This window comes from Artibeus jamaicensis, unplaced genomic scaffold (assembly GCF_021234435.1).
Source record: "Artibeus jamaicensis isolate MK-2021 breed Jamaican fruit bat unplaced genomic scaffold, CSHL_Jam_final scaffold_537, whole genome shotgun sequence".
Taxonomy (NCBI): Eukaryota; Metazoa; Chordata; class Mammalia; order Chiroptera; family Phyllostomidae; genus Artibeus; species Artibeus jamaicensis.
In genome coordinates, this window is record NW_026522047.1 from 37,951,042 (window position 1) to 37,972,048 (window position 21,007).

The window sequence follows — 21,007 nt, forward strand, 5'->3', positions numbered from 1 at the left end:
TCCCTCCTGCATGTATCATGCTCTGCACAGAAAACAGTGCTAGACCTAGTAGGGACTCCATCCATGGTAGATGGAAGGAGGGAGGAAGAGCAGTGATAGATAAATGGATGTATGGATGGCAAGGTCCATTTTAGAGTGTTCTGTTATTTATATATTTTTTGGTGTTCAAAAGTATTAATCAGTTAATCATGAAAGAGAGGCTAGATTTCTGAGGCTGAAATTTGGGTTTGAAGATTAATAGTCATCTTTGCAATTCTTACAGCTAAGACACAGACCCCCTGGTTTCAACTTTATATATGAACTTGATCTTAGTTTCCAGGAAGACATACTAAAAATCTGGAATAAATTATTGTAAATGCTGCCACACACAATAGAGTCACTTCCACTACAAGCTGGATGTGCAAGAGTGACCATGATGCTATGGAAATGGAATGTAAAGGACAAGTACTTTGTGCTCTGCAGAATCTTAAAGGCTATGTAGGACATACCATATAGTATCAGTATTTGTGTTCTGTTTATAAAATTTATATTTAGTTTAATCGTAAGAGTGGAGAGAAAATAGACGCATACCATGAAAAGAGTGAACACTGTGTAGACCTGAGTTTCTATAACCCTCATATAACTTACATTTGAATTTCAGGAACCCTTAGGAAATTCCAAAGTCTATCAGAGCCTCAGTTTCCTCATTTGCAATATAAGTGATAATTATATTTACTTCCTTAGCTTGCTATGAGGATGGTGAAGAGGTGCTCAATAAATATATGTTACCTTGGATTCTAATACTGCATTAGAATTTAAAGAAAATCATTCTGCATGGGTAGGAAGTACTTCAGGTAGAAGGTAACTTGAAGCTGTGAATTGGAGGAAAGGATCAAAAAAGTTACCGAGGGTCCAGGGTGACAGCTTAAAACCCAGTGAAAGTGGACATGTAAACTGAGTAGCTTTTCCCCCTGCAACTGTGTTGTTTTCCCAGGTGAGCTGGCACTGGAAGACCTTAACTGAGCTGGATCAGCTCTGGATGCTCAAATGTTTACGGTTTAACTGGTACATCAATTTCTCTCCAACTCCCTTTGAGCAGGGAATATGGAAGAAGCACTACATTCAAAGGGTGAAAGAACTTCACATTACCAAGCCTAAGGTATGTTTGGGGCGAAGAACCACAAACTTACAAACATCCACTCTTTAGCAATTCTTAGAACTAAGGCTAAGTGAACACACTTAAACTTGGAGAAGGGAATTGGTTCAAAACAAGTATACCACGACTTCCAAAGTCTCCTTTTCTGAGAACTTAACAGCCCTTTTCAAGATATCCATGTGCATTGAAAGCCCTGGTCTGACACTCCCACAGCCCCGTTCCACCCTCACTCGGCCCAGCTCCTGGATTTCCATACCCCTGACTCATACCCCGACAGTTCTGACACTGAGACTTTATGGGGAATGGGCAGTATTTGTTAGGTATGGATCATCAGATTCTACTTTACTAATTCAAATTTTCTGTGATTCTTCCAGGTCAGCTGAAGTTTATTTTTGTGTCATTTATAAAAAAAGGTTTTCCAACAAATTTAAAATTAGGGAAGGGCATGAGGGGCATATTAAAGTACTTTTTAAGCTACACACCAGCCCTGGCTGGTGTGGCTCAGTGCATTGAGCGCCAGCCTGCGAACCAAACGGTGTCTGGTTCAGTTCCCTGTCTAGTGCACGTGCCTGGGTTGTGGGCCAGGTCCCCAGTTGGGGGCGTGCAAGAGGCAACCACATGTTGATGTTTCTCTCCCTCTCTTTCTCCCTCCCTTCCCCTCTCTAAAAATAAGTAAATCTTTTTGTTTTCAAAAAAGCTAGAAACTACCGATGACAGTTACATATAATCATAAAAAGTAAATAATACAAGAATATTTCTTCTGGTGGCTTTCTATACATTATAACCAATGTTTATACTTATTCTTATAGTCATAGTTAATTAGGTAGCTTATGGGAAATTGTTACGAGCCTTTTATTTATGGCATGGTCTGTACATATGCAGAGTTGTGCATCATTTTGTACAGTAAATGAGTTCCTGAAAAATTATGTGTAAATTAAGTTTTTAAATGATTTTTAAAACCACAGGGGTATCGTATTCTATGAAAAAGCTGCAGTGAATTCTTTTAAAATTGAAGAATCCTCTTGAAATATGAATAGTCATTTTCTCAACTGCTCAGTTAGGTTAGTTTTATTGTGTTTTCTGAAAGTAGAATCCATCTACATTTAATATAGTAATAAAATATGCATAACTAATATTGTTACGATTGCAATAATAAAACTAGTCTCTCTGATTTCAGCAATTAGTGTGCTCCATGAGGATTTCTTTAAAAACATTTTAAATGGCAGTGGTGGAAAAGTTAGTGTCAAAATTACCATAGCTATGACATCATTTCTCATAAGACTTTTCCTGAATTTCATTCTCAGTTGTGGGCAAGGAATGGCATTCAGTACCTGAAGCTTGAGCTATTCTGGGGCAGAGGAGAGGAAGGTGGTTGATTGGCCCACCTGTAGAATGAAAAGAGGTTTTGAGTATTCTATATAAAATTGATTTCAGGGCTTTGTCTTCAGCAATAACTGTTTTTTAAAAAAACATTTCCGCATAGCTATATTTAAACTAATGACTAGTTCTAAGGCATGAAAATGTTCACCTCTTTGCTTAATATTATATTTCTGAACGGACTACTTTGTTGTATTAAACTTAAGTTTTTCTGCCCTGGCTGGTGTAGCTCAGTGGATTGAGCATGGGCCTATGGAGCAAAGGGTCACCAGTTCAATTCCCAGTCAGGGCACATGCCTGGGTTGCAGACCAGGTCCTCAGGGGACACATGAGAGGCACCCACACATTGATGTTTCTCTCCCTCTCTTTCTCCTTCCCTTCCCCTTTCTCTAAAAATAAATAAATAAAATATTTTTTAAAAAAGAAAGAAAATGTTCACCTCTTTGCTTAATATTGTATTTCTGAGGGTACTACTTTGTTGTATTAAACTTGAGTTTCTCTGTTAAAGAAACAAACCTAAATTAGAAAGACAAAGGTTAATAAAATCAACTAATAATTCTATTTCTTAGTCAGGAAGACTCAAGTTACAAAGCCACCTGATGAGCATTAGTAAAGTTGTCTGACTGTGGTTTTACAGGCAGCTGTCTCGCTGCACTTGAACGATGGTGTATCAGTAACGCCCGGGAGAGTGTTCAGTGGTGCTGCACCCGGGCAAACTCGAGAGGGGAGCACAGTTTACCTCCCCTCAGGCACCGTCACATCTCCTACCCCCAGTACTTTGTACCTGGCATGAAAACATTTTTAAAACAGATGATAGTGGTTAATACGAGTCACCCCAACCTTAAAGTGAGAGGACTGGACTAGAATGATCTTTATAACGGTCTCTAAGGCCACCCCGTCTGCTCCAAGAAAGATAATTTCAAAAAGACTTCATCCAGAAAAAGAAGAGTAAGTTAAACCCAAAGTGGATAGAAGGAAGAAATAATAAAGAGCTGAGAGCAGTGAAATTGAAAACAGAAAAATCACAGAGAAAAGTCAATGAAACCAGAGCTGCTTCTTTGAAAACATAAGTAAAATCCATAAATTTCTAGCTAGACTAACCAAGGAAAAAAGAGAGAACGCATAAATGACTAGTAACGGCTGAAAGAGGGAGGCATCACTACAGATCCTGCAGATATTAAAAGGATAATGAAAGAGTGTCATGGACAATTCCATGCCCTTACATTCAACAGCTTAGATGACAGTCCTTGGAAACTGCAAATTACTGAAAGTCTCAATAAGAAATAGAAAACGTGAACATATCTTTCTCAATTAAAAATTGAATTCCTAATTTTAAAACTTTTGACAAAACTTCAGACCCTGATAGCTTCATTGGTGAATTTTATCCCACATTTAAGGAAGAGATGCCAGTTTTATTTTATATAAATAAACTCTTTCAGAAAATAAAGGAAGATAAAAATTTTACGAGAAAACAAACCAAAACCACAGATCAATATCCCTCATGAACACAGACATAAAATTTTTTAAATATTAGCCAGTTAAATCCAGAAACATATGATACGAGATGACCAGATGGGATGTATCCCAGGAGAGTAAGGTTGGCACGATGTTCAAAAGTCAGCTGTGCTCATTTTGGCAGCACATGAACTGAACTTGGAACGGTGCAGAGATTATTAGCACGACCTCTGTGCAAAGATGACATGCAAATTTGTAAAGCGTTAAAAAAATCAATCAGTGTAGATCACAGAACAAAAAAGATAAGATTTGTGAAAATTTCAGTACAGGCAAACAAAAGTACTTAACAAAAAAATCAGCATACATTCGTGACTTTAAAAATCCTCAAAAATACTAAGTGAACAAGAATTTTGTTTACTTAACACAGAAGAGTTATCACAGTTTTCATTATTACCTATTACGTTAAATGCCATATTTGTAAATAACTGTATATTTGTAAATCCAAAAGCATTTTGTATTTTTTTGAAATAATGATGTTTATTTATATGTAATTACTATCATTAATCCCTGAAGTTTTCCCCCTGAAATTGACTTTTATTATCATGTATTATTTGTTCCCAGTAGTATTTTTTATACTTTTTAAAAATCCTCATGTGAGGATATATTTACTGATTTTAGAGAGAGAGGAAGGGAAAGAGAGAGACATGGATGTGAGAGAGAAACATCAGTTGGTTGCCTCCCACAGGCACCCTGACCGGAGATGAAACCAACAACCGAGGCGTCTGCCTCAACCGGGGGTCACACCCACAGCCTTTTGGTGCACGGGACGACGTTCCAACCGACTGACCCACCTGGCCAAACCACCCAGCCAGGACCCCAGTAGCATTAAACTAGACTTCCACCAGCAAAAGCAGACAGATTTCATGCAGCATAAGCTCAGAGAAATGAAATGAATGTCTATTCTAAATGAGACCTGCAGATACTATTGAATAGTAAACCAATAATGAGCTATCGCTTATATAAATATTAACTGTCTTCTTCATCTGCCAGATTACAATTATCCACTGACTGACTCGATATTTCTAAAACTGTTCTGTGCTACATGCTGTGACTGCAGTGATCCTAACCGTGCTTTTGAGGGTAGTGGCCTAGGACACAGACAAGTGAATGAGTACTAAGCACTCTGCTGTAATAGAAATATACACAAAGCGCCGTTGAAACAAGGATAAGAAACTAACCGATTCTGCTTGGAGGGCCTGGGGAATTTCTTAATTTTCACAAGCAATTCGAGCAAACCAATTCACCAAGCAAAGCTTCCCTAATCTCTTAAAGAACAGAAAGTAAGCTTTTAATGGCTTCTCAACATACCAGTACCACTTCCCTTAGGCTACAACCACATAAAAACCTTATGAATTTCACACACACGAAAATAGACTTTCAATTTGGGAAATTAAAGCAAAAGTATTTGGGGTGAGCGGATGAGGTTTTGACAGTTGATACAATCTGTAGACTACCCCTATATAAAAAGTTGTCCATATGAGTTATAGGTAATTAGGGCTGCAGTACTTTTTTTGAATGTATACGTTTGTATGGATAAATTATTTGCGGTTGTGGAAAAACTGTAAATGATGCAGTAGAGGAGGTAGCAGCAGAGGATAGAGAGGTTCAGTGTGTGGATTTGAAGCAAGGCAGTCCTAGGTTCAAATTCTGACTCTGTGTCTTGTAATTATGTAGAATTGAGCCAATTGATTGGTTTATCCTATGTTCAGTTTCCTCTTCTTTATTTTTATTATTTTTTAATCCTCATCTGAGGATACATTTATTGATTTTGGAGAGAAAGGAGGGGGTGGGGAGAGAGTGAAAGAAACGTCAATCAGTTGCCTACTGCAAGCACCCTGACTGGGGATCGAACTCACGACCTTTTGGTATATGGGATGATACTTCAACCCACCCAGCAACCCAGCCAGGGTCAGTCTCCTCTTCTTTAAAATGGGAGCAGTAATTACCTCTCAAGTTACTGTGAAGGCTGAATCCAATAATGCATGGAAGCTTCCTGAGACAGTCAGTGATTGGCACATACACAGCAAGGGCTCCCAGGTTGATGGCTGCTGTGATCATTGTCACCATTACCAGTGCCCTCGTGGTGATGCTGATGATGGTAGTCTTTGTTTTGTTGTTGCTGTTTATGACAGTGTGTTGAGAACAGAAATAATCCATTTTCTTCCTCTAGACCCCTCCGAAAGGTGGATTTGTGATTGCTGATGTTCAGCCAGTTGCAGGCAGCTCTCCAGAGGGAAAGCAGTCTCCTTCACCAGCCTTCCGACCTTCTTCCTCTTTGAGAAAGAAGAGTCGCCCGGGGGAGAAAGAACTGCCACCCTGGCGATCCTCTGACAAGCATCCGACTGATATCATTCGCTTCAATTACCTGGACAATTGTGACCCCATCGAGCAGATTTGGAGAGGGTGAGAAGCTCTGTGCCTTTCTTCATTCGTTTGCTTTTAGAAAAAAATTGCTGGCACTTCAACATATGAAGCAATGAAAGTAGAACTTACTATGAAAATGCAAGTGCTTTTCCAAACATAGAATTAAAAAGTAGTAGAAAAGTAAAGGAACTGTTTGTTATTGGTAAATTAGCCCTGCTCATTAGGATTTGTCTGTATTTTATAGCTGTAATGAATTAACATTACAGCTTATTTTAATATTAAAAAATGTTTTATTGATTTGAGAGAGAGGAAGGGGGGAAGAGACAGAGAAAGAGAGACATCGATTTGTTTTTCCACTTATTTTTGCATTCACTGGTTGACTGCTGTGTATGCCCTGACCCGGGATCGAACCTGCAACCTCGATGTATTGGGGACAACACTCTAATCAACTAAACTACCCAGCCAGAGCTTTTAAAAGTATTTTAACACTTCAAATTTTAATCTAGCACCATAGGGTTTATTCTAGTCTTTTCCTTTTTCCACATTTGTGCCTCCCTGCCCTGACTGAGAAACCTGGCTCTCATCTATTTATTGTTTACTATATGTGGATTATATGTTATACATCATACAGTTCACCCTTAAACAATTCCAGTTGTAGGGGCACCAACCTCCATGCAGTTCAAATCTACATACTGTGTAAGTTTTGACCCCTCAAAAAATTAACTTCAGCGGGCCCTTCACATCCATGAATTCAACCAGCTGTGGATCGAAAACAGTGTTTTCCCCCTGTGGTTGGGAATGCGAAAATACTGTTCTCAGTGTGCGGGTGGTTGGGTCCATGAGTGGGAAACCCGTGGATACCAAGCGCTGACTGTATTTACTGAAAACAAGTCCACATACCAGTGGACCCCCGCAGTTCAAACCCATGTTGTTCAAGAGTCAACTGTATATGCACAGATAATTTTGATATGTGTTCTAGGTACATATAAAATTTTATATAAAAATTGTATTATAGATCACATAATATATCAATACACAGAGGAATATATCATACCATTATTAAAACAAATTTACAGACTAGAATTCAGTATTTGCTCATGGTTCTCTTTGCCTTCAGTCTGAGCATACATGCTCATAATACCGTGTTCAGAAGTTATGTGGGTAGGTGAACACCTCCTTCACTGGGGGCAGGTCACGTGGTTCTAAAGTTAAAACCACATGGAAGTGTGCAAAAAGTGTTTAAAAGGTATACTCAGAGACTTCTGCCAAGATGGAAGCATAGGTGGAAGCAATGAGCCTTCTTGCACAACCAAGTTTAAAAACAACAAAGTTTTAGCAACAAAAACGCAGCCAAACCACAGAAAATTGAACTATATGGAAGTCTGACAACAACGAACCCTTCAGCCAAACCGGTAACAGGGGCAGAGCCAGCAGCAGAGTGGGGTTGGGCAGGAAAGATTAACCAGACCGACCTGGGCACATGACCCAGGTGCACCAACAGCCATGGGCAGATCCCAGGTGTGGAGAAGCGGGTGGACCCATCCATACTGTTGCCTTGTTGGGTCCCACGGGAATCCTGTTTTTCAGAGTGTTATGGTGTAATCCTTCCATTTGAAAAAACAAACAAGTACATACATACACATCCTTTTTAAAGTAAATGGTAGCATATAATATGCACTGCTTTATCCACTTTTCTTTTCTTTATGTAACAGTACACCCTGGAAATCATCCCACAACTGTATAGAGAAACGTTCTGCCTCTCCTCGCACATCTTAGAACACCCACTGTGTGGATGTGCCAGGGTTTATTCAGCCGGGTTGCTATTGATAAACACTTAGCTTGTTTCCAGTTGAGTAAAGAAAATCTTTTAAATCATAGGAGCAACAAAATCAAATGGGCAAAGTTTTAAAATGAATATTGGTAATTTTTCCAATGCTTTCCAACTTACAGAAGGAAGAAAAGGCATGAAATGACCCCAGATTCCAGCCGGCAGACACATGATAAGAAAAATAAATTGCAAGACAGATCTAAGCTAAGAAAAGCACAGTCACTGGTGAGTATTGCTTTAGAAGGATTCCCAACGATAATGTTAATGAAAATCTCTGGGTGTCTAATCCTGTCTGCGAAACTGAATTTGTTGTTTTTAATCAGAATCATTAAGTGGTGATTTAAATTGTGGTCTCTGAAACTGACAAGCTATGTAACCTTGAAGGCAGCCTTTATTTAATCTCTCTGAGCCCCCATTCCCTCATCTGCTTTTTAAAAAATGACTAGATGAACTGATGTGTATGAATCTGCTTTGAGAACCATATGATGTAAAGGGAGCATTATTATCACCTGGTTCTTTCTTCTGCTGAGTCCTTTGTGCGGTTTGGTGGGGAGAGTTCTAGAACTTTCTCTACAGAAATTCCTTACCTATAGAGTGATGGTTCCACTGACCTAAGAAAAAGGGATGCTTTCTATAGCTTTCCTGCTACCAGTGGAGTATGATTATAAAAGTGCATTTCAAGTAACTTCAGAAAAAGTGAATTCAGAACTTTTCTTTCCCTGATGAAAAAAACAGCTAATTGACTGCCTAATAAAGTCAGTAATTGTGTCTAAGAAGCATTATCATCTCATAGCAGTTTTCCAAACTGTGGTTCTATACCCCCTGTGGATCCCCTTAGCATATATGAGTCTTTGGTGCAAAGTAGGAGGAAATAAGGGTGGAATAAAAAAAATTACATTATTATTAAAGATTTAGAAAAAAACAGGATACACACTCAAGAAAAATTAATATAAAATGGATATCCATTGGGAGAAGAAAAAGTATGTACTCATGAATAAATCACTGTGATAGCTCTGCTTTAAAGCCCTATTACTTTCTGTTTAAATTTATTTTCAAGTGTTATCATGATAAAAAAAAAAGAGAGGGAGAAATAAGCTTTTCAAATAGGGTAGTTTGTATTCCGAGGGACCAATTTTGTGGGACTGGATGAGGCTTATCACAGGCAGATGCACAAATGCCCAAGGGAGTGGGGAAGCTTAGAGCAGAGCAGTAAAATTGTCAGTGAAAACCATTAATTGAGAAAAATAACTTTATGAGGCTTACCACACAGGCCATTCAGGCGTGCTTCTGTCTGGTCTCCCCGCCCCTCGTCAGCCGGGAGTGGAAGAGAAATCCGGGAAGATCAGGGAATTGAAGGGCGATAAAAGTTGATGGTGTTGTGTGCTTACAAATTAGCAGCACAGACAACATTTCTCTAGCTTAAAAAACCAAACAACCACAACGATGAAAATCAAGGGCTAAACAGAAGCATCTCCCTGGGCTTTTGGCATTAACCATCTGTCACATACTAGCAGGGCTTGTTTAAGTTAAAATATTTGTTATAAATTAAAATTTTTTAAAGTTGCTGCTAATTAAAGCTGAAAGGGAAACCAGGGCAAATTAAACAATGATAAAGAACAACGAAGCTATTAATCAATGAAGTGCGTGACTATATTCCTCTCTGCTTGTATGGTTAGATAAATATACTACTTACATTCACTATGTATGCTTCGTAGTTTTGCTCAGAAGCATAAGGCATAATTAAACCTTCCAAATGTAAGCGATGATCTTTGACTGGGTGAGGGCCACAGGCAGAGTGTGGCTGAGGCCCCCTCTCCAGGGGGTGGCAGTTTGCCCTCACTCTAGGCCACTACCCCCTAGGAAGTAAGCAACCACCTAAGTGATGCAAAATGAATGAGAAAATGAAAAAACGCTGGACATGGGGCCTGAGAGAAGAGGAAATGGGTGCGGAGGAAATGCAGAAAGGGGACCTAAGGAGAGTCGGGAGAAGATAAAACTCTGACAACTGCAGCTGTAGAGTTTGGCAGGTGTAGCTGAGGTGCAGTTGCAATGGGAAAAAATCACGTATTCATTTTGTTAGAAAGTCGTATCATTGAGACAGGTTTATCCAGGAAGATTCCGGGGGGATCTAGGACAAAGGAAGCAGGCAAGGATGAAAGGGACAAACCCCCCAAAGCCTGCCCAAGAGGGTCCTGAGATCTGAGCACATGAGTCTTCCTTGCGCCTTGAAAACAGGAAATGGAGCATGTGATACTTGGAGAAGTTAGAGCTTTGTGAATGGAAGGACTGGAAGAGTAAAAAAAAACAAAACAAAAAACCACAAGCGTGTAAAAGCACAAAGAAGATTCCTTAGGCTGTCTCTTCAGGGCTGCATCTTTTAGGCCCCTGGGACCACCTTCACTTTTCAAGGGTTATGACTTGGAGCCTTCCAATATGAGCGTTCTCTCTAAAAGGAGAAACCTTCTTAGGGAAACAGTTTCAAATCTGCGTGTACTATTGTGAGCCGACATGATTTTGTCTATTATCTAATCGGTTTGAGTTTGCAGAGCCCACCCCTGAAGGGGGTACCTGATTTCCTCGTAGGTTTTCAGTTCTTGTGCTGCCTGGTTACAGCTGAATCATTGAACCACCTTTTGTTGTCTCCATCATTGATGGAAGATGGGGGAAGAAGCCTAGCTCTTCTCACTAATGCCTTACAATTTTGAGCATTGTTTATGGAAATTCTGTAAATATCAGGAAATGCCCAACTATTAGTTATTATAAAATTCCACCCAGAACAAAGCGATTTAAAAATATAAACAACACAGTAGAACTAAAATCAAAACCATTTTAATTAAACTCCAGAGATTTTCCCATCTTGTGTAAAGGTGTGAAAAATAAAACATTTTTAAATCATAACAGCTGGCCCCACAATTCCTCTTCGGGAAGGGTGAGGAGGGAGCTGTCTCCTCGGGGGAAAGCTGTTGATGAGCTGGTAGAGAAAGATGACACCTTGCGGGCTTGGATGCTGTGGGGCACCTCCAGCAGCGGAGGGGAAACCTGCTCTGCTGGAGCTTAGGGAAGTATGTTGTTTCTGCTCCAGCACAGGAAGAGGAGGGGGAGCGGGGGACCAGGGGAGGAAAGAGGAGAGAGAAGAGGGTCTGAGGGCAAGAAGCTGAGATGAGGTAGGGGAGGGACGGGGAAGGTGTTCAAGAATAATACCACCCATTCCGATCAAATGTATTTGCCATTGCTGGGAATTAAACCCTGCCTTCTGTCCCTACAGTAAATTCTATTCAATTTACACATGGACGCAGGATCTCTGAAGTCTAAAACGCCAGGAAGACGAAAGCCCCTTGGGACAATTCCCAAAAACCCAGAGGGTGGGCTTGGACTCCCTGGCCCTGGAATTGCACTCAGAGGACCCCAGCTGACATCTTGTTTCACGTTCTTTTTTGCTTTTTCCTACCAAGCTAAGTATAAAAACAAATGCCTTTTGTCTTTCACTGAACTTTTGCTTGGAGGTTAGCCGACCTCACGGCTAGGTTCTGATCTGGCCACGGATTTCACAAAGCTTGCTGTTTCAGAGCATTCATTGTCCTACAAGTAACAAAAGCCTTTAATTGCCTGCTTACTCTAATTGCTTTAGATAAGACCTTATCTTTTCCTGCACTCTGCTGATTCCAGCCTCTGCAGTTACCTTCTTCACCTCTTTCTAGAATCACTTGATTGTGATGAGTTAAAATGCTTCTTCAAGCTTTCTCATTTTTACCCCCTCTCTGGATCAAAGTGGGAAGGCACATGAACATGCCCAAAAGCGATTCCTGGTTCCTGTTACGGAAAGAACACTGGTTAAGAATTAGAAAACGCAGGTTTCTAGCCTCAGCTCCGCCATTAACTTCGCGCTCACTCAGCCTCTCGGAGTTTTCATCTTTCCATGAATCAAATGAGAGTTTGGATTCCAGCCTCTTTCAGGCCCATTCCAGACCAGGGCCTGGTCTATGGCCCCCAGAGCTTCCTCCCATTCACTCAGCTCTCTCCTGCCACCCAAGGGACAAGCTCTGACTAAGGTGACTTGACACAGAATAACCAGAAGGATCCATCATTTTGTGAACCCTACTTACGAAGCATAAAAACAGGTTTCTGTCTCCCATCTTTTTCTTTGAACCTTAGAAAACACAATGAATTGAAAGGGAAGAATTGATGAACCCGAGCTGTGCAGCGGTTTCCTTGCGGGCAGGCTTTGATAGACTTTCAGTTCCCGTGACCTCCCCGGGAGTTTGGTTTATAAAGTTCCTGTGGTTTGGGTGTGCAGAAGTAAAACTATCTACAGGAGAGATCTTTAATTATTCAGTTCCATCAGTGACATTCTTGAGAATTCCTTTGGGAAGGAAGGATAAGAAAGAATATGGGCTTTGCAGTTGGTGGGAACCTGAGTTCTTGTACTAAACTGCCGCTTTGGATAAGTTACTTAGCCTCTCTGAGCCTCTGTTTCTTCATCTGTTAAATGGGAATAATGATTGTTGTCAGCACTAACTGTCAGATATATATTAAGTACAATATATGTTTGTGTTCTCCCGCATTTGATACCATCTTACTTTTCCCTTTGCTGACCAAAAGCAACAGGTTTGGGACTTAAACAGTCCACTTGTTTCATTGCCAGATACCACAATTTTGGTAGCTCAGGGAGTTTGGCCAGAGAAGCTACGGGGCTATAGACCAGGTCTGGTCTGTGGTCTGGAATGGGCCTGAACCTTGCAGAGACTCTGTTTCTGGCCTGTGAAATGGAATTAGTAACAACACCAACCTCACAGGGTTGAGAGGTGGAGGTAAAACCTTTGGTACAGCCCATAGCTCAAACTAAGCATTCAGCAAACGGTAGGTAGCAGGGGCGATGGCGGTGGTAGCAACTGTGGAGGTGACACCAAATCAAGGGCTGCGACGGCAAGGAAAGAGCCAGCTGATGGTGAGCAGGGGCTGGGAGGGGCTAACCAGGCGGCCAGAAGGCGGCTCCAACCTGCAGAATAAGCTTCTCTCTCTCCTTTTTGCCTTCACTTCTCCCCAGTTTTCTCTATCGTTTCCCTTTGTCTTTGCCCTGTCTTGTAGTTCCCACTATGTAAAATATGGTTGCATCCAGAGCTGTGTGAAATAGAAGTCAGATTCTTTTCTCTGCCCACCCGGCATCTGCTCCATCTCGAGCCCGTGTGTGTGTACACGCTTGCGCATTCGCCCCTCACCTGGAGCGCACAGCGGGTGTGTGCGGGACTTGGCGCCAGGAATTCTGTTTCTTTCTTAATGTCTGAGACCTCAGAGAGGAAAAGGCCTTATTGCAAGAATCCTGGGGGCAAAGTAAGCACTCAGGGGGGACCCCACGTAGAGCCTCTGCCTTTCTCCTTTGTCTGTAAAAGCATAGCTTGCTTGTTCTGTCTTGTCGCCTCTTCTTTTATCGAGTTATGACAGTAAATCACCCTGGTGTTTCCAACAGGAGTGACTGTACCTGCTTCTCTCTCACTGAAGAGTGAGACTGGGGCCAAGTGGCTGCTTGTTTTTATGTAAGAGTTAAACAGTGACCATTTGACCAAAATTGCCTTTTCTTCAGGTTCTATCAGAAGAGAAGAACCGTGCTTAGGAGTTATATAATATTATCAGTAATATATGTTATTTATGACATGGTAGTTGCTGTTACTACTAGGGCTGCAAATATAGAAATACGTGTATGTAAGCTATGTGTTTGTGTGCATAACATTTAGTACTGCAATGTAATATTTCACCACGAACTGCAGTAGAAACCAGTTTTCTGAGACATGGATGTTTTGAACTACGAGCTCACAATCATTACTGACAAACAACCATTGAACTTTACGGCCTACGAATATTTTGCGACACACCCCTCCCTTCTTCCACCTACTTGGGAAACTAACGGGCACCATCACATAGTCTTGGATTTAAATTTCAAAACTCTGCCTAGAGTTGCTTAGCCTTCCTCTGCAGCCGCAGCGGACACTTTTACCCCAAGGTTCCTTAAAACAGAAATTAAGGACAGGGGTCTGTGGCTTCTTTAAAACTGCGTTATTTCTCCCTAACACCTTTCCCCTGCTTCTTATAGAAGCAGAGTGGACTAGGAAGGAAAAGGAGCACCTCTCTGTAGTGTTGACCTGAGCAGGGGCCCCCTAGAAAGGTGCCAGGCAGGTCTGTGCCGCCTTCGGGGCTCCCGGGCAGGCAGGAGGATGGCCCGGGTCCTCCTCATAGAATTTCCTGATGGGAAAGTTCGTGAAGCGGCTCTTCCCTGGGGGTGAAGCCTCCACTCGACTGAAGCCAGGATGCAGTCACCCCTCGCAGACTCCCCTCTCACAAGGAAAGCCCTCTTCCCTGTCCGGGGCCTGTACCCCCACCAGCGGCTCTTACTTATCACTCAGCCCCCGACCTGTGCTCAGGCAAGTTACTGCAGTGAGTCAGAGCTGTGTTTCTAGCAGTAAAACACACACACAAACAAACAAACCTTCTGATTTTATGATTTACAAACACAGTCATCCGTGTTTATATGTAGTTCTACCACATCAGTCCTGAACTGGGAGTCATAACAAAGTGTTGAGGGTAGGTTTTTTTTAAAGGGGGACATGGGTGGGGTCTCCTACAAAGTGAAGATTGTCCCCCTCCTTACCTTTCTTTACCAGGTCACAGGCTTGGGAAGACTGAATGACGTAATGAGCACCTGACTCTCAGCCGCATGCCCAGCAGTCAGATATTTGAAGTTACTACTGGTGCGGGTGGGGGTGGGGGTGGTGTCCTAGAAGTGTTAGGGGCACGTTGCAGGGCTCTCATTGTCAATGCTGCTTTTATCCGTCTTTTCATATCCATGTACTCCTTTACCTCATCTGTTTGTGTCAGTGATCATTTGCAAATTTCTGCAAATCACACGAATGGAAAAGGACAGAAAATCCAACTGCGGAGGGACAAGACACAGGTGACCATATAGAAGCTGGCATATACAAGTTGTGCCCTGTTGATGGCCCGTCTCCGGCCTTAGCCTCCTCTCTCCTGGGTCAGTCAGCCTCAGTGGCCTCTCGCCATCCTCACTCACTTCCTTCGGCCCAATAAAATGGCATCCAGCCTGAAGACAGGTTTTCTGTCCTGTTTCAAAGTCCACCTGCACGGTGGGTTCAGCCATTCCTCTGAAATGGAGAAAAAAGGGAATCCTCTGTATGTTCGTTCATTTACCCAACAAGTACTTTACAGGCACTGAATTAGGAGCTAGGGGTACACCCATAAAAAGATACAGTCTCTGACCCGCAAATACTTCCAGGAAGAGGGTGAGGGAGGAAGCTTCAAGTCAAGCAAGGGGTAACTCCAACGTATCAGGGTTGAGAGATCGTAGTAATGTCCCTGCCACCGCTCCTGAGACCACAAACACAACAGGACATGCTAGGCGTGAGATAGCAGCCGGGCGGCACTTACACAGTCAAAAGAGAATTGAACATATCGGCCAAGACCTCAGGAGGGAGAGTGGGCGAGAAATGTATATCCAGCAATCGCAGATTCCGGCCCTGGTTGGCCAGGAAATGAACCTGGAGGATTCCTGATGGATAAAGCGTGGCCTTACATTTCTCTTCTCCTGTGTCCTTTCATTTAAAGACTTGATAACAACATGTAGAGATATTATTAACTGTTTCTAGAAGAATAACAGCAAGTTCAACGGATGAGAGGCATCTGTTTCAATCACCTTATTCCATCCCTCTTCATGGGAACAGGCTGAAGAAAGGAACCCTCTGTAGGGATGCTCCAGGACTTGGCTTGGGTTCTCGGTACATGGTGTGGCTGTGGCCACCGTCAGCCTATCAGAAAACAGGCGGGAGGAGAGGGGCCTGCACCTACGTGAGGATTATTCGTGTCAGTATTGTTGTGTGAGCAAAAGCTTGGGAACAGCTCAAATACTTATCATATGGTTCATCCATAAATGAACTAGAGCACAACCATTGGGAGACTGAGGAAGTTCTTTTAAGTACTAACTTGTATCAGTTTGGAATTTACGAGGGTTTTAGCAGTTCTGGGCCAGGCACCAGGGACTCGTACCCAACCTTGGAAAAAGAAGTTTCCTGTTATGTCTCGATTGTCAGATGCATTTAGACCAAGATCCAGGACTGTCAGATCTGTACACTTTTATATAACTTCTTCATGTTTCCCCCTTAAATCTTGTCTTTTCTCTTGTAATGGTGAGCATTAAAGTCTTGCAATGAAGAGGGTCTGTGAACTTGCCTTTAGGAGCGCAAGGCAGTGTGGAAGGAAGGAGACCTACTTCTCAGAGCCCATCTTGAAGGGAAGAGAAACTGCGCCACCCGGATAGGCCGAGACCATGCCAAGAGGAGGGGTGGTCGGGGTGGCCCCAGGGACCTGCAGCGGAGGAAGGGCCGGCTTGAGAGGAGCCTGCCTGGGCCTGTGAACCTCCCTGGGGGACTCGGGAGAAAGAGGTCCTGAAATGCAGTGATACATAAGTTTCGCACCATAATAGGATTAAATTTGAAATTGTTACAGGTAAAGTGTGACAAGCCCATTCTTGAATCAGAGACCTAGGTGTTTTCCTTCACTCAACAGGTATTTTCTTATTTTCATTACTACAAAAATAGCAAGAAGGAACACTTCTATTTGTTGTCTTACCTTATGCTGATATTAGGGCGGCACTGAAAACCGGGGAAGATACGGCTTATTTCCCCCCTCTCTTCCTTCTTTCCTCTTCAGTTCTAACAGCTTGCTGTGTTTAAGCCAGTTTGACCCACTCTTTCCCAGAAAAACCAGTAAACATACATGGGTCTGTCTGCTGGAGGCAGACAGTCATAGTTTCAAGGTCGGAGATTGCAGCTTTGCTCCTAGGGAGCAAATATGTTGCGTTTTCATCAGAAGACAAATGACTACATTGGGAAACAAATACTACATGCCAAGAGCAACAATATGTTCAGTGCTAAGTCAGAGGCCTCCATGGGAATCCAGCTGAGGCAGAAACCCCAGCGTCAAGACACTCAAGTTTCTCAGAGAAGGTGGGGCTCGAAGGACAGGTTGTATTCGTACTTAGAGGAGGAATAAAGAGAGCACTGGAGGTAAGACCAGCCGGTGGGGTGCATCTTTGAGGAATTACAGGGACCCAGTTCCCAGGGGAAGAGGTCAGGAGGCAGGTGGCACAGGCTGATGCAATTTCTGATTCTTCCCAGATTCGTAGAAACCCCATGTGTTGCAGACACATCTATCAGAGAGCATTAGAGGGTTGTAACCAACAATATGATTGCCCAGACTTGCCAGCGGAACATGGGACAACAGGAGGGGGATCGTGTTCGGGGCAGGCCATAGTGTCTGTGTGCTCAGTCTCTTTATGTCTCTGCACACAGCAAAAATAAGGGTGTATTTACAAGTTCCACGCAAGCTCAGCTCGCATTATTTCTTTCCATTCTTTCCTCTTCCCTTTCCTGCTCACGGCCAGATGTCGAGGAGAAACCCTTTCTCACTGTGAGTTTCGGTTGGAAGGTCACCCTGTGAGATTTGCCTTGTTGAATGTGTGCATGCACAGATAGCGGGGCATCAATGTGGACACTGTACGGATCCTCGCCTGGTCCAAGAATCACAAGTCTCCAGACCCAGCCCTAACACCTTTCCCTCCTGTGAACGTGGGCTGCCGCTTAACCTGCCTGCTTTTCCGTTTCCTTGCCTTGTAAGATGGAGAGGTTAATACCTCCCTCCCTGCCTCACAGAATTTCCCGGGGTTTCCAATGAAATCATGGCTGTGAAGGCACTCTGGAGATGAAAGGAGTTATTATTAGTAAGGTGAAGAATGCACTGGATAAGGGGCAGTGCAACTGGCGAGTCTCAGTAAATCCCATCCAGGCCTGTGCTTTTATTCAATTGTTTGACCTCATTAAAACATGTTTAATTATATAGCTTCCTCTTGATGTGTTAATGACTCTCACTCTGCTGATCTCTGCTTCCTTCTTAGCTGTCCCTAAGTGCAGAACCCAGCTCCCCTCTGCAAGTTCCAGCTCGTCCCGCCTGGCCTCCCCACCAGGGGGCGGGGCTCCCCGCCGCCGGGGCGGCGGCAGCAGCAACGCCAGCTCTCGCGCAGAGCATCTTCAGAGGCACTCTGGCCTTCGGTCGTTACCCATCCAGGCTCCGGAACTGAAGCTGATTTAAAGGTGTGAAAAGATTTTTAAAGGAACGACAAGACGCTCCACGCCTTGAAGCGTCGATGTTATGTGGCTTCTCTATTAGAAACTGTCCGCTTAGGTTCCTTATTGTGAAAGTGAGTTCTACAGTGTTTAGCAAAAGGTATTCATGGCATAAATGTTGATGTATTTACAGACGTCAGTGGAAATGTGGTGGTGGCTACCATGGGGTTGATAAGGGGCCGTGCGATAGCCCCGGTGGGTTGATAAGGGGCCGTGCGATAGCCCCGGTGGCGGTATTGGGCGTAGGAGGCAGGGTCCCCCACTGATACCCTCAGCACACTCCCAAGGCTGCTTGAGCAGTTTAATGATGGGGCTGTTGCCCTGGTGTCTTAACTTGCTAGGCCTTCCAAAACAAAGTACCATTGCCTTCGTCCTTTCCGGCTGCTGTAACAAAAAGCCTTGGGGGGGTGGGGGTGCGGGGGTGGAGCTTATAAACGACAGGCATTTAGGTCCTCACAGTCTGGAGGCTGGAAGTTGGACATCAGTGTGTCATCAGGGCTGATCCCTTGCAAGACCTCTCTCCTAGGCTTACAGATGGCTGTCTTCTTGCTGTGTCCTCCTGCGTGTCCTCTCTGCGTCCCAATCCCCCCTTACCATAGGGACACAAGTCAGACTGGGGGAGGGCCCACCCCTGTGGCCTCAGTCAGCCTTCCTTACCTCTCTGAGGACCCTGTCTCCAAGGACAGTCACATGCTGAAACCCTAGGGTTAGGGCTTCAGCACAGAAACTGCATGGGGTGGGGAGGGAGGGGCACAGGTCAGCCCCAAGCACACACTGGGCAGGATTAAGAGAACCAAGGTGAGGCGGTGAAGCACCTAGGAACTAGCAACCGCAGCAGCCTTTGTCATCCTTTGGTCTGAAGGGGCAAAAGGGAAAGGACCTGTGGTTCCTAGAACCCAGTGAGAGCTGTGGCCCCGGAGAGAGAGGCTGCCCAACAGGATGTATGTCCCATTGCGGGGAGCACAGCCCAGGGGGAAGGGAAGAGGGGGAGCACTCAACCTCTCTCCCCGCCACCTTGGACACTCCAACAGTACTTCCCTTGGGTCAAATTCCCCTGAAAGTCCCCAGAGATGCAGCTCTTAGTTATCAGCCTCCAGGCAGGGAGTGGAGCTGGGGGTGTGTGGCCAGGAGTGACGGGGAGGGGAAGGATGTGAGTGCCAGGGTGAAAATCCAGCACCGTGGGGCTACTGCGCACATTTCCAAAGGCAGGATTATGGTTGATAGTCAAGCCAGGGATGGGCTTTAAAGAGTTATTGGAAAACAGAAAATGTTAGTTAGCTGCAAAAATATTAGTCATGCATCCGCAAATAAACCATTTAAGGTCATGTAACCATTTTAAGGTTTGAGAAGCTACCAATCTAGGATACCAACTCTCCTAAGTAGAGCAGAATGATAGAAAAACAAAGATGTATTACGTGGTGTTTAACACACTTATGTTACTTTATAATGCTATGTATATATATTTTTTCCAATGGTTTAAAGTGGTGGCCTGGCATGATAGTAGAGAACAGTGGTTTGGATGCCCAGGTGATCGGCGGAGGACAAAACATGACCAACTTCCAGCTGATTAGTTGGCACTACTCAAGAGTGAAGCTCACACGTGCCTCAGAGGCAGAGAAGAAAGACAACACACCTAGATGAGAACTTCTGATCGTCCCACGGGCAAAGCCGGTGCTGTCACTTGGGCTTTCCTCTTCCTGGAGCCTGAGCCCTCCTGGGCGGCTCCCAGGAGCCAGGGGCAGCTGTGTAATCTGGGGTGGCCTGCAGCTCCGGGATTCTGCACAGACTGGCCCCGTAAACTCCTGCGATTATTGCAGGAGCCAGTCATGTTGCAGGGGAATGTTTGAGTAGGCCAGTCTGGAGAATGACCCCAGCTTGTTCTGAAACAGACCAGGATCTTCTGGAGCAAGGACAGACCAAGAGGAAGATGGTCCCATCCAGTATGAGTGGCTACCTCTTGTCTGAAGCTGCATTCCGGTTCTCTGTTTTTTATGGAGTTACTCCCAAATGTTGTTGCTTGTAGCAGCAGCCTGTTGTTCTGGTCATGACTCTGCAGTTTGAGGGACTCTGGGGGACAGCCTGTCTCCAATCCACCCAGCATCCCCTGGACCCTCCTGGTGGAGGGCTGGAAGACCCACGTCCAAGATGGTGTAGGGACTGGGCTGGAAAGTTGGTGCTGGCCATCCACTGGGGGCTCGGTCAGGGCTGAGGGCAGGGGCCTCTGCTTCTCTCCATGTGGGCTGGAATTCTCACAGCGTGGGCTGGCTTCTAAGGACAAGCACCCCAAGAGAACTAGCTGGGATCTGAATCCCCTGTTTTGTCCTGGAAGTCTCCTGGTGTCACTCCATCCCCCGGTGATCACAGAGGCTTGTCCACTGTCATGCACAGTGGACACAGTCTCGGGGGAGTTAACAGGTTCTGGAAGAAGATGTGGGATGGGAAATATAATTGTGACCATTGTGGGATAGACTCAGGATGGCTCCGTGTGTGACCTTTACTTACCCATCATTGGTCACGGCACAGTTACACGAACGGGGCGTGTACCCTGTATTAACCTGCTCAGGCTGCCTTAAGACAATACCACAAGCAGGGGGTGGAGGGGCG

The 21,007-nt window shown here is 44.0% G+C and overlaps 1 protein-coding gene and 1 non-coding gene across 3 annotated transcripts in view; both read left to right on the forward strand.

The window, feature by feature from the left end:
* The window catches only part of FBXO16 (F-box protein 16), a 43,166-nt gene extending 24,347 nt beyond the window's left edge, over positions 1-18,819 (forward strand). The window contains exons 5-9 of one of the 2 annotated variants that reach the window (XM_053658738.1): positions 974-1,138; positions 6,198-6,430; positions 8,342-8,444; positions 17,665-17,690; positions 18,175-18,229. In XM_053658738.1, the coding sequence (XP_053514713.1) occupies positions 974-1,138; positions 6,198-6,430; positions 8,342-8,444; positions 17,665-17,690; positions 18,175-18,184 (537 nt within the window). In that variant the 3' untranslated portion in view covers positions 18,185-18,229. Of the gene's footprint in view, positions 1-973; positions 1,139-6,197; positions 6,431-8,341; positions 8,445-17,664; positions 17,691-18,174 lie in introns of both variants that reach the window. The other variant, XM_037150463.2, reaches the window with a different exon arrangement.
* On the forward strand, positions 4,136-4,242 carry LOC119053032 (U6 spliceosomal RNA). The gene has a single exon (XR_005083228.2). It is a non-coding gene; the product is annotated as a U6 spliceosomal RNA (small nuclear RNA).
* Positions 18,820-21,007: the final 2,188 nt, after the last annotated feature.